The sequence below is a fragment of the Emydura macquarii genome, unplaced genomic scaffold, assembly GCF_026122565.2.
Source record: "Emydura macquarii macquarii isolate MOO-44397 ecotype Brisbane River unplaced genomic scaffold, CSIRO-AGI_Emac_v2 contig_1230, whole genome shotgun sequence".
Taxonomy (NCBI): domain Eukaryota; kingdom Metazoa; phylum Chordata; order Testudines; family Chelidae; genus Emydura; species Emydura macquarii.
In genome coordinates this window covers 14,729,790-14,742,228 of record NW_027131367.1, presented here as the reverse complement: position 1 = coordinate 14,742,228, position 12,439 = coordinate 14,729,790, and the positions used below count along the sequence as shown (strand labels likewise).

Genomic DNA, 12,439 nt, shown 5'->3' with positions numbered 1-12,439 from the left:
TGTCATTCGCATCGCTTTGTCCTTGTCTTTCCAAAGTTTTTAGTCTGTTCAGGGTCTGTGAAAAGAACCCAGTGAGGAGGGGGAAATTTTTTCTGAAAATAAGGTCTCCTGTTTGTTTGAAAGGTGTTTCACATACACATCTTCCCCAGGCAATTCTCCTAAGAGACTAAGTGATTCTAGATTTGCAGGAAAGATAGGCAATTCTGAAAGGTTGGAGGTTTGTTTCAGAGAAGCAGACAGAGTGTCAGCCACTGATTAACTCTCCCCGGAAACCCTGGGCCTGCCAAACCGGACTGGGACTGTCATGGGGAGAGGCATTTGTTTCTGGATGCCGTTGGCCTTTCTCACGGCATGTTGGTACCTGAGTGCCCAGCTCTGGGTGGAACCCAAGAAAGTGAGAACATGAAAGATACTCAAGGAAAAAGCAAGCCAAACTCTTCCAAAACTCAGAAGAACTGCAGCATGGGGTGAAGGTGGGGGAACCTCTTATTTAATCCAAACCAGCTATAGCAATGACCGCCTGTGTGGTGGCACTGTGCGGATACAGGAATTGAATGTGAACTGTATTATGTTTTTCCTAGGATGTGGCTGGCAAGGGGCTGGCCCTCTCTGTTTAACCTACCCAGTGAAAATAAATAAGCAAGAAGTCATCGCTGGTGGGTGGCAGAGGAGGGGCGTTGAGCAGCAGGTGCGGGTGTGCTAAGCTCGGGTCTGTACTGTGTACCGTAGTTTAGCCTCCATCCACACCAGCCGAACTATGGTAGAACAGTGGTGGAGCATCAATGTTCTACCAAGGCAGGAGTTTGCTCCGGTGCCATTTGAAGCCACTGACTGCAGGGGAATTTGGATCCGGTCCGGAGTGCCTAGTCCTGCAGCTCTTACCCATCATCGAGCCACTGTTTGTACCCATCCCTACTGGCTTGCAGAGCCCGGTTTAGAACTCAGCTTTCACACTGGTTTGCCAGGCCGATGTAGGCAGGATCTGTCTAGTGCTCAGCTCCCCAACTCTTTACTCATGCTTTCCATGGACATTGGTGATACATTAATAACTCTGGCTGTGACTTTAAGCTTTAAAACCAGCCAAGCAAAGTACATTTGAGCCTGTGAAAAACCTACAGGCTGATGAGGAAATTCCTGAGTTATCAAGGTATGGGAAGCTCCTTAACACAGAATAAATCTTTGGAGGAGACAGTACTGCTACTGTTTATAGGGCACCCTTCATCTCTAAGTGATTTGTGAGCATTCTGCCAACACCCCTTGCGAGCTGGGGACCACCCACTCCTTTTACAGATGAGGAAACTGAGGCACAGAGCGGGGAAGTGATCACACAAAAGGCCAGGGGCAGAGCCATGGACAGGATCCAGGAGTTCCCAGCTCACAGTCCTATGCTCAGACCAATATGTATGTAAGCTCCGCAGGGACCATCTTTTTGTTCTGTATTTCCATCTAGTGCAGGTATCTTGGCCCTTAGGGGTCCTGGTCCATGATTAGGGCTGATACGCACCACCGCCATCCAAAAAATAGGAATAATAATTAATCGTTCAAACAGCTGCAGTTGCTGAAGAGAAGCATGAAGACTACCCTGTGGGGTTAGCATATGTCTATAGATAGGTGCATCCAAGGAGGCCTTAAGGAGAGAGGTGGAATGATTTCAAGACCGAAGCATGGTTCCTTCTTCTTTCAGCCCAGCTCGTGCCCGCACTCACTGACATTGAAAGTGAAGGCAGATCCCAGGTTCGGGAAGCTCTTTAGGTTCCATATCCCAGTGCTGATGTGGGGGTGGCACTTCACGCCGGAGACCTGGGACAGACTGAAGGAGCGGAGCGTCCCTTATGGCTGGCAAGGCTTGTCCTACACAGGTAATGAGAGTGATGGTGCAAACACCTTTGGGACATGCCGGATACCCCATTCCTGGTCCCAGGAATAGCCTATCGAATAGCCATCAGATGGGGACAGCATTGCCTTGCTACCCACTGAGACTGGTACTGGTACCTAGATGTCATTGTGTTGGGTGCATTATAAATGCAATAGATTGGATGAAGGAACTAAAGGAAAGTGACCTAGAGATGGAAGATTTTGGATCCCATCAGCAATTCTCTGAGCCGTCAGGCCCCTGCTTTCAATGTGTAATTCCTAGCTCTCATATAGCACTTTTCTCCAGTAGATCTCAAATCCCTTCACATCAGAGGTCTGTATCTTTATCCCCATTTACAGGTAGGGAAACTGAGGCACAGAACGGTAAAGTGACATACCTTAGGTGATCCAGCAGGTCAGTGGCAGAGCTGGGAATAGAACTAAGACCTCCGTCTCAGTCTAGGGCTTGATCCACTAGGCCACACTGCCTGTCTGACACAGGGGTTTGAACTGTAAGAGGAAAAGGCTTCAAGGGTTCAGCTGTAGCTGGGTCAACCTAACCCTATGTCCCAGCACTAATCCCTGCAAGCTTCCTGGCAGGCAGACGCCCATCTCACAGAAGCCTCCGAAATAATGGGCACTGACTGTCCAAGAGGGCAAGGCGTGAACGAACCGTGGAGCACGAGTTCCCTGCTCACCTCGCGGAGCAGGCCCCGGCTGTGGAGACGCATGGGCAGGACAGCGGGAGGGAAGCCTTTTAACACCGCTGCTGCTGCAGCTGTTGGGAGAGGTGGTCCTCCAGTGCTGGGACAGCAGCTTCCACCAGTGCTTGCTTCCTGTTTTGAGCTGGGTGGCTAGGAGGGATGGGATGGGAGGGGGCGGGGCAGCTGGGGTGGGTGGGTTGGGAGGAGAGGGCGGGGCAGCTGATTTATAAAGTGGTTACATGACTATTTCCCATGCTCCCAGTTCCTCTGTAGAGCAGCCGTCGCAGCCCATGCCCGGGAGGGTGGGGCAAACTGTCTCTGGGGATAAAGGGTGATCTCTAGTACTAAGAGGCTCACTTCCAACTGGACATACTTGTGGGCTGGTTGCTCTACAAACATCCTTGATGTAGACAGAGAGATTAGATGGGCATGTATGGGCGTGGCTGGTGGAGATCATCCTGCAGCCCCGGCTGGCATTAGAACGCCTGCTGTGTAATCAGAGCACCCAGTACCTTTCGGCTAATGCCCCTCCTCCCCCAGGAGTCGGCGCGCACCCGGAGCGGGAGGGGACGGGTTTGGAAATGCTGCAGTCAACATCTTGTGACATTTTCCGGAATAAAAGGTTCCAGTGTCTGCGTAATTATAACTCGAACCGCAAGGCTCTCGAACAACCCCCTCCATTGTTGCTGGTGACTGGCTGTTTCCCTTCCTTACTCCACACCCTCCCTCTGCACCTCTCCGACCACCAGCAGCATGACTCCCAGTTGTGACGTGATGATGGAAGCATTTGGGGTCCTAGGAAGAAACGAAAGAGTGTGGGCAGCACCAGCTGCAAAGAGCCGTGGCTGATAGGGCAAGGTTGCTTTTGTCTCAGCACCCCAAGGGCCGTGAGAGCAGAGAGCTCCAAAGGCAGCTACCTCAAAGCCATTCACAACCCTTCCCTTCTGACCCGCACTGTAGCCCTTGCATCTCTCCCGAGCCAGCCAGCCAGATGCAGGGAGGGCCAGGCAGCCGGCAGAAGCTGGGGCTTCCGAGCTGGGCCCGTTTCATAGGTTGTTGTAGACATCTGCACCTCTGCTCACTTAATACCTGGCTGGTGCTGATTAACCTCTTCTTGCCTTGATCTGCAGCCATTGCCTCCACCTTGCATCTGCTCAACGACTCTTCCAACAGCTGGCTGTTCAACAAAGCCTGGTTCCCTGACGGCTGCGTCCGCTGCGCCGTGGTCGGGAACGGAGGGATTCTCAATGGATCTCGGCAAGGCAAGGCGATAGATGCCCATGACTTTGTTTTCAGGTATGGGAGCTGACGGAACAGATCAGAGGGGCTGTTGTGCTCCTTAACTAGCAGAGGATCCTGCTTAAAGATTTTGTGTATTAATAGCAGCCAGGTCTAATATGGTCCCAGGGCATTCTTACTAGGGCATCTCCAGCTGTACATTTCATACCTTCTTGCAGGCACGGCTATTATTGCTGCCTCTTTTGGGCAATACTGCTCGATATTTCACTTGAATGCTTGTCATGTGCCCAGATGCTCCAGCAGTTAACAGTGATAACGCAGGTCAGAGACCGTATTGCAAATGCCTATCCCAACATCCCCTTTTCGGGTTGCTTTGGTCTTTCGTGGATGCCCCAGTGTACGGCATGTTCTGGTTACTTTGCATCAGCACAGCTTCATCCTATGGGGATTATCTGCCCTCAGGGATCTTTGCAATTAGGTCCAGTATGGAAGAAGGTGTAACTGTTATCAGTGCTTCCAAGATTACTCCTGCACTTTGGCCAAAGGGAAGGCATCAGTATAGTACTCTATACACCAGGGAGGGGAGAGGAAATGTAGGCCAAGGACACCAGAGCAAATCCCTGGTGCTGCAGAGGGGCTGGGAGAGATGTATTGCCCAAGCCAGAGAGATCTCAGTTTGTAGCATTCCATTTGATTGACCCCCTTTCTCTCCCTAGCAATAACTGTGTGGTACCCAGCATGGCTGCCTCAGAAGGATGAGGGTGTGATCTGTACATGCCTAGGGTAGCCCTCCTGAAAAGGCCAAAGGCAGGGCAGGCTGTAAAAAGGAGAGCAGATTCTCCCAAAACTGTTGGCTAACACTGAAGTTAGATTCCCCACAAACAGTCACAAACAGTGCTCCTGATTCCCCACACTGGTTGTCAAGAAGCCTCAAGACAGCCCCCTTTATTGCATTTCGGTCTCTGGCTCCCAGTCAGCAACTAGGTCCAGTAAAGCGAGACATTTAAAACTTTGCTCACTGTATAACATGTTCTCTGGATTCCCAAAGGATCAGCCACATTACCAAATCAATATTAGTTTGGAACTTCCCCAAAATACCACGCGGCCAGCCAATCCTTTAGTATCTAAAACTAAAGATTTATTATAAAAGGAAAGAAAGAAACAAGATGAGAGATGCCACCTGCCTCCCTTCACTGGGTTTTTTGCTGAGTACCCCCTGCCTATGTCTCGCATGCCCCCAGGGGTACTATGCCCCCAGGTTGAGAAACTATGCTCTGGAGTACATCCAGTACCTGGATGGGTCTCAGTCTTTGGTGTCACAGCTTCAGATGTAGAATAGTTGATCCAGAGGTAGGGAAGCAGGAATGAAGACAAGATGGAAATGGTGCAGCTGCCTTTTATGTCCTTTTGCCATGTGGCCTGTTTGAAACACAAGCCCGCAGCAGATGTGCATGGAAAAGCACTTGGAGTTCCCTGTTCACAGGCATGTCTCTACACAGCCTGACGACTGATTCATAGGTGTATCTTCCCTGGGCTCATTGTATAGCTGATGGGCTTTGACTGGCCCAGTCCGGCTGGAGTGCGAAGGCTAATCTGTTGAGGGTGTCACCCAGTAGCACAACACAAGTTTTAGATACAGAAATATCACACATATCATCACTTACAGTACAAAGATGATACACACACACAGATGAACTTATCACCTGCAGTAAATCATAGCTTTTCCAATGATACCTTTCATGGCATATTTTGCAAGTTTGGTTGTAATTGTGCAATATTGAGTTCAATAATATTATCAATGGTCACTCATATGCCAGACAGCATCACAGAAGGTTGAGTCAGCCCTGCTGGGAACTGAACCAGGACTGTCAAACTGCACGCTCAGCCCTCTGTACTAGGCCATTGTAATGAAGTGTGAGGAATTTTGGGGGAGTGGGAAGTCAACAGGTGAAGACTCTACAGGCATAAACTGACACACACTCCAATTAGCAGCAGCACTGTTAGGGGTAGAATCATGCTTAGCACCCTGTGATGAAAGATCGGTCCTTAATCAGAGCCCTCATCTTCTCCCTTCTCTATCCACAGGCTAAATGGAGCTGTGATCAAAGGCTTTGAAGATGATGTCGGGACCAAGACGTCCTTTTATGGTTTCACAGTGAACACAATGAAGAATTCCCTGATCGCCTACAGACAGTACGGCTTCACCCAGATACCCCAGTCGAAGGTAAGCTGGGAGGTATTCTGCAAATATTTGGTTGGAGCTGGAGAGTCATCCAGGCCGTGGCACCACCCGCTGAGGGATGGAACTTTACCGACCATCTTGGCCATGGTGGCAATTGACACACACCACCTGGGAAGCAGCGTGAACTGCAGGAGGCCCTTGGAACATCAATCCGTGGCTCTTCCTGGGCGGTCGCCCTGGGTCCTTTTAGCACCACCAGAAACCTTCCCCATGTCTGAGAGGAGCTGGCTGTTGCTCAGTGTCCATGGCTGCCCACGCTCAGTCTTACCGCCAAAGGACGTGTGTATGTTTAGTCACCCTGGATTGGTGAATGATACTCGGGCATCTAAGATTACATCTACACAAGCATTTTTATCAGTCAGGAGTGTGGGGAAAAAAGACACCCCCCCCTTCCCCCCCTCGACCAACATCAGTTTCACCGACCAGTGTGGACGATGCTGTCGGCGGGAGACACTCTCCCGCCTGACACAGCCACTGCCGCTCAGCGGGGGTGGTTTAACGATGCCGACGGGAGAGCTCTCTCCTGTCAGCACAGAGCAGCTAGCTACCCAGGAGACCTTACCGAGGTGCAGCTTCAGCGGTACAGCTGTGCCGTTGTGAGATCAGTAGTGTAGGCATAGCTTAAGTGGGGATGAGGACGTCACGCCGTACTGCCTGCTACACCAAAGCATTGTGTGTATTTTGTGTGTCCCCCACCCGGCTGCAGGACTTGCGGTACATTTTGATCCCCTCAGACATGCGCGATTATGTCATGCTGAAGTCAGCCATCCTGGGCAGCCCTGTGCAAGATGGTTATGACAAGGGCGATGAGTAAGTAATGCTTCCAGCCTGCTCTCGGCCCACCCTGAGCCGTCTCAGGTAACCCATGTCCTCCAAATACAGGGTGGCTTCAGCATAGGTGGTGCCAGTGCATATTGCTTTCTGCAAAAGTGTCTCAGCCCTCTCTATGGCCCACAACCCCATAGTATCCAAGTGCCTCACAGTCTGTATGTATTTATCCTCACAACACCCCTTTGAGAAAAGGGCCATTATACAGCGTGGGATACATAGATTAAGTGACTTGACTAAGGTCCCACAGGAATGCTGTGGCGGAGAAGAGACATAGGTCTTCCACATCCCAGGCTAGTGCCCTAAACCCTGGCCCAGCTTTCCTCTCTCTGCCCTGTCTTTGGGCCTCAGCAGCACCCCATTTTCACAGTGCTCCCAATCCCAAATTGGAGTAGCTCTGAAAGCATCGCCCAGATCTCCACAATGACCTACCCAGAAGCAGTTGAATCCCGAAAATCTCTGCTCACAGAAATTATTCTCCTCCCTTCTGTTAATGACAATCATTTTCACAAGCATCCTTCACTGATAGGCAAAGTTAGAGGGGAGCAGGATCAAAATAAGGCTTACACTGGACATCTGGCTGCAACCTTAACTCCATAATAAAAATGAAAGCCCTTCAGTGTCTCATCCAGTTTCTGCCTCGGAGGAAAAGTGTTAACTCTGTGCTCGAGGGTGTTGTAGCTTTTTCTCCATTGTTTAATATTTTCTCACAGTCTGATACCTCTGTTGCTGACAAACAGCACCGTTGTTCAGTCTAAATACTCAGCTTCTTTTCAGGTCATAATAGAAATACTGAGCTGTCTAAATACTGGCTTGAAATGAAACTATCCCTTTTGATCTCCCTGCCACAGACCACGGACGTATTTCGGACCAGAGGCATCAGCAAAAAAGTTCAAGCTGCTGCATCCTGATTTCATACATTATCTAACAGCAAGGTAAGGAAAACAAGGTGCCACATGGTCTCAAAACACTCCAGCTCATTCCGCAAATAGCTCTGGAACCTGACCCAGTCCTGGTCACTGCAGCATTCCCGTCACTGAAATGCAGTCCAGTCCCACTCAGAGCATTACATCCCGGTCACTGGAGCCCAGCCCACTGGGATCCATTCTGCATTTACCCCGTGTGCTTCCATTCATTGCAATCCAATCCAGTTCCTTGCAGGCCGGGGTGTTTCCATTCAGTGCCCTTCAGTCCCGTTCTTTCCTCTTCACCCCATCTTGTTCACGGGGATTCGGAGCAGCCCGTCTGAGCTCACCTGTTGTAACCCCTCTCTTCGGTGTCAGGTTTCTGCGATCCGAAATACTAAATACAGAATTCGGGTATCTGTACATGCCCAGTACTGGTGCCCTCATGCTCCTGACAGCTCTACATACCTGTGACCAGGTAAGAGACTCCAGAGCTACCTTTTTTCAGTGCCCAAATACCCTGTGGGTCAGCATGAATGAAGGCTGATGGAATGAGGAGTGGGGAGGAGTTAGAGCACGTTCCTGGCTTGGTTCTTAACCCTCCTGTTGTAGGACCCAGAATTTGGGTAGACCTCACGTGGGCCCAGCCCTGGTGCTAATCATTTCACTGATGGGCCTGCTGCAGCATCAGTGTCCCCGTGAGCCATGTGGCCTCCAGGCTGTACCCTTGAAGACATGACACTGAGGCTGTGCCAGGTACATGGGGCGGCACCAGTGGTTCAGTGTGCCCACCTAGGGACTCCTGCCATGGCTGACTGAGCTGGTCACTCCTTATCCCAGGCCAGGGGTTGGACTAGGCCAGGCTGGTCACTCCTCCCACCGCTCATCTGTTCTGTCACCCTTTCCCGCGCGTGCAGGTCAGCGCCTACGGCTTTATCACGGACAATTACCGGGAGTTTTCGGACCATTACTACGAGCGGGAGAAGAAGCCTCTGGTGTTTTATGCCAACCATGATATGCTGTTGGAGGCCGAGCTGTGGAAGAGCCTGCACAGGGCGGGCATCATGAAGCTGTATCAGCGGTGAAGCTGAGTGAGGAGCCATTGGGGGCATTTCCCTTAGACTCTCGCTGTAACGAAAGCGGCCCTTCTCGTCTTCCCCAAGGGCTCCCTTCTCCCTTCCAGGAGCCCTGCAGAATTCACAGGCAAAGGGGGCAAGTGGAGAACTCACCAAAAGCCAGCCCGACAAGCTGGAGCAGATGGAGATTGTCTCCATTCCCAGGCTGCTTTCTGCGAGCCCGACGTGCGGCCCAGAGGATTCTGCTCAGATGCCCAAGCAAGCATGGGAAGGTCTCTCCGGGGAACCTGCTGTTTGGCTTGAGACAACAGAACCCAGACCCTGCCTTTGTCACAGAAATGCCCCAGTTGATCCCCTCCAATATAGCGCCTGCAAGGAGCTACTTCTGACACCGTGAAATGAAAAGGGGATCTCAGAAGCAATAAGTCTTAGCCGGAGTATTAGATGCTTGTCTCCCAAAGGGAGAGAGGATCCTTCCTCACCAGCACATTCCAGCTTCCCCTCGCCTTCCTTCAAGGGTGACATGCTGAGCACAGAGCTTGGATGTGGAAAATACCCAGCCTGCCATTTCCTCCTCTCCATTGCTCGCAAGGGCCTCCAGGACCCAGAAAAGCACCAACTTAATTTGTCCTGCATTTGAACACTTCCTTCTACTGTGCGCGGAGACGCATCACAGCCAGTCCTACAGCTGAAAAGACCTGATTGGAGCATGTGAACGTTGCTCCTCTGCAGACTGGGCGGGCAGGTGAAGAGCATGGTAGCTGGGCCACCTTAGCTCTATGAAGCCCCACATGCTCAGACACCACTTTCCAGAGCTCCCATCACCAGCCAAGGCTGACTGCCCTCTCCAGCGTGCGCTTCAGCCACACTTCCTGGGCTTCCACTCCACATTGTGATGGCAACAGAGGCTCATACAGGTGAGGGTGGGGTTGCCACATCTTAATTAGGCACCAGTGGGGTAGGCAGACCTGACCAAATGGGATAAGGAACTGGATGGGACCCCATGCATTATTTTGCATTGCAAACCTCAGGTGCCTCTCTATATTCAGAGGAAGGCCCCAGCCCTTGTACAAATGGACCACGAACCGCCCCCCCCATTCAATTACTTAACCCCCCTCATGCTAATTAAAAAACCCAATTAGGCAGCAGAAAGAGAGGAAAGTTCTTTAACCCTGAAGCCACAGGCTGTAAGTTAATTACATGTGACTAGGAAGAGTCGATCAGCAGCAGGTTGCAATGACTAGTGATGGATGGATACTAAAGCACAATGGAGGAGTGTAATTTGAAACATTTTTCCACTTCGTATAATTGCATAAATGTTGAATGATCTTTCATGTTTTCTTTTGTTGTTGGAGCTTGGGCCGGGGGAAGCGGGTAGAATATGCCTGGCAGAGGCTGGCACAGAAAGCAGAGCAATATGCGACTGGACAGCAGAGGATGTCAGGGGGTCTGACACAGAAGTGCTGTTGCAGTGAATTTCCACACTGGAGGGGAGGGTGAAGAGTTTTGAACTCCATGACTGACATGTGCTAGCAAAGGCTGATGAAGTGATCCTAAGACATACAGCCAGGGGCTCAGCGCCCACTTGCTTTGCTCTGCGGCCAAGAATTAACATTTTTTTCAGTTTATCCTTGTCCTTCTTGTAGAACAGCACTCAGCTCTGTGGAGTGTAGAGGGGAAGAGGTAGGGTGCACAGGACTAGATGTCAGGATACCCAGCACCTCACCCTTGCTGACTCAGGCTGGGCTCTCAGGTTTGATTATCTGTATTGTAAAATACACATAAGAGCAGTATTCAGACACTAATTTAACTTTCCTTACCTACCTGTGACGCTAAGGAGGCTCTATTTCCCAACGGGAAAACACAGTGTTGTCCCGTGCACAGGGCTGGCCAGAGCCACTTGCTGTAACCCGAGTCCTGGGGGAGGCTGGCATTCTTCCATGTGTTTGTTTTTTGTTTTTGGCAAAACTGGGCATTTGTCCCATTTACCTTGACCAGCTGATGACCAATTTTGCCAAAAATCAGGATGCCTGGCCTAGAGCTTAAAAGAGGACGAAGGGACATATGATGTAAAGCACGTTATCCCCATTTAACTGATGGAGGAATGGAGACAGATCTATCTAGAACTTCAGCTGTTAGGAACAGTTCTACTTTACTTTCTACTGTTGTCACCGTGTTTCTTGTCTTGTGTAGGTGTAGGTGAGTCATGGGAGGCTGTTTTAGACATACGCCCTAGTGCAGACGGTCTTACATTCTTAAGACACAACGCTGTAGCTCACATAAGGGCTGCGTTAGTAGCTTTTTCTATAGCCTAGTGAAGTAGCCTCTAGCCTACTGTCCTGTACATCCCGAAGCATCACAGGTGAGAGGGGTGATTGCCTCCCCTGCTTGAGGGCAATATGGTAGGAATGCACAATTGAGAAAGCAGTTATGCAGAGGATGGAAGCAGAACTGGTCAAAAATGGGAATGTTTCCGTGGCAGATTTTGTTGAAACCTGGACCAGAGTGCTGACAGCGGTTCTGGGGGAAGTGCGTATGAAGGGGCTAAGCCCTGGTATTCATTTTCTTCACATACAGTAAATCCTCCATTGCTCTGCTAGTTTTTCAGGTGTGTGACACTGATGATTTAACCTTTTCCCATTCCACTCACTGTTCTCCTAGATTGGGTTTTTTAGAAGAGCCATAGGCAATTACATGTCCTAGGCCTGGTCTACATTAGAAACATTGGCCAGGATTATGGGTCATCAGTTAGGAATGAGATTTGTGTGTGCCATTTCTATTCTAGTGGAAGACACATGTAGTTATACAGGCCCCAAGAGTGCTTTTGGCAGTATACCAGCTTTTCCTTCCAGAGAGGGCTATAAGTCAGCAATTCCCAACCTGTGGTCTGCAGCCCCCTGGTGGTCCCTGAGGCTACTATATGGGGTTGGCAGAAAAGAAATTGAACATCCTCACCAAAGAAATGTACAATTTCAAATAAAACTAGTAGCATGTGGTGGTCTGTGAAATGTTTGGAAGGGGGCCCGCCTCCTCAAAAAAGGTTGGGAACTGCTTGAAATAAGTTATACCAGTGAGACTGGCCAGAGTAATGAAGATTTATTTTAGCTTTCAGCTATCTCCAGTTACAAATCTGTTGACATCTTGTCAGACAAAGGTGCTTGGGATGCTTTCTGTCATCTTCCCTTGCTAAGCATCTGTATAAATGAAAGCTCAGAGGAAGGGCCCTGCTGTTACAATGGAAGTTTATTGCTACTTACTTTGAGACAGTAGTCTCAACCTGACGCATCCCTCCTAGTCTCTCTTAAGGGAGACAACTGCTGTTGAAACATTCAGTGAACAATTCTTTTCCTGGGTACGAGAACCGACTGACTAAATTTAAAAGGTGATTGGTGCCAACTCTGGAGCATCACTAAAACCCGGACAACACTTGACATTTTTGATGCTTTATTTTTGAAAGATAAAATCTCTGTGGTTGACTGCTCTCTTCTCCAGCCAGTCCTGCTGGGGGAAAACAAAACAGGATCTAGTTAGTCAAGAAAGTGACATTAACAAGCCCCTTTCTTCTGTGCTGTCAATGTTAGTCAAAAATCT

At 50.0% G+C, this 12,439-nt stretch overlaps 1 protein-coding gene across 2 annotated transcripts in view; it reads left to right on the top strand.

Moving 5' to 3' along the window:
• The window catches only part of ST6GALNAC2 (ST6 N-acetylgalactosaminide alpha-2,6-sialyltransferase 2), a 29,931-nt gene extending 18,551 nt beyond the window's left edge, over positions 1-11,380 (top strand). The window contains exons 4-11 of one of the 2 annotated variants that reach the window (XR_010919582.1): positions 1,685-1,859; positions 3,689-3,854; positions 5,883-6,021; positions 6,746-6,849; positions 7,719-7,802; positions 8,151-8,250; positions 8,690-9,765; positions 11,042-11,380. Coding sequence is in view for 1 of the 2 variants with exons in the window: in XM_067547611.1 (XP_067403712.1) it covers positions 1,685-1,859; positions 3,689-3,854; positions 5,883-6,021; positions 6,746-6,849; positions 7,719-7,802; positions 8,151-8,250; positions 8,690-8,857 (936 nt within the window). In the remaining variant the exon portion in view is untranslated. Of the gene's footprint in view, positions 1-1,684; positions 1,860-3,688; positions 3,855-5,882; positions 6,022-6,745; positions 6,850-7,718; positions 7,803-8,150; positions 8,251-8,689; positions 10,178-11,041 lie in introns of those variants that run through there. The other variant, XM_067547611.1, reaches the window with a different exon arrangement.
• The last annotated feature ends 1,059 nt before the right edge of the window (positions 11,381-12,439 follow it).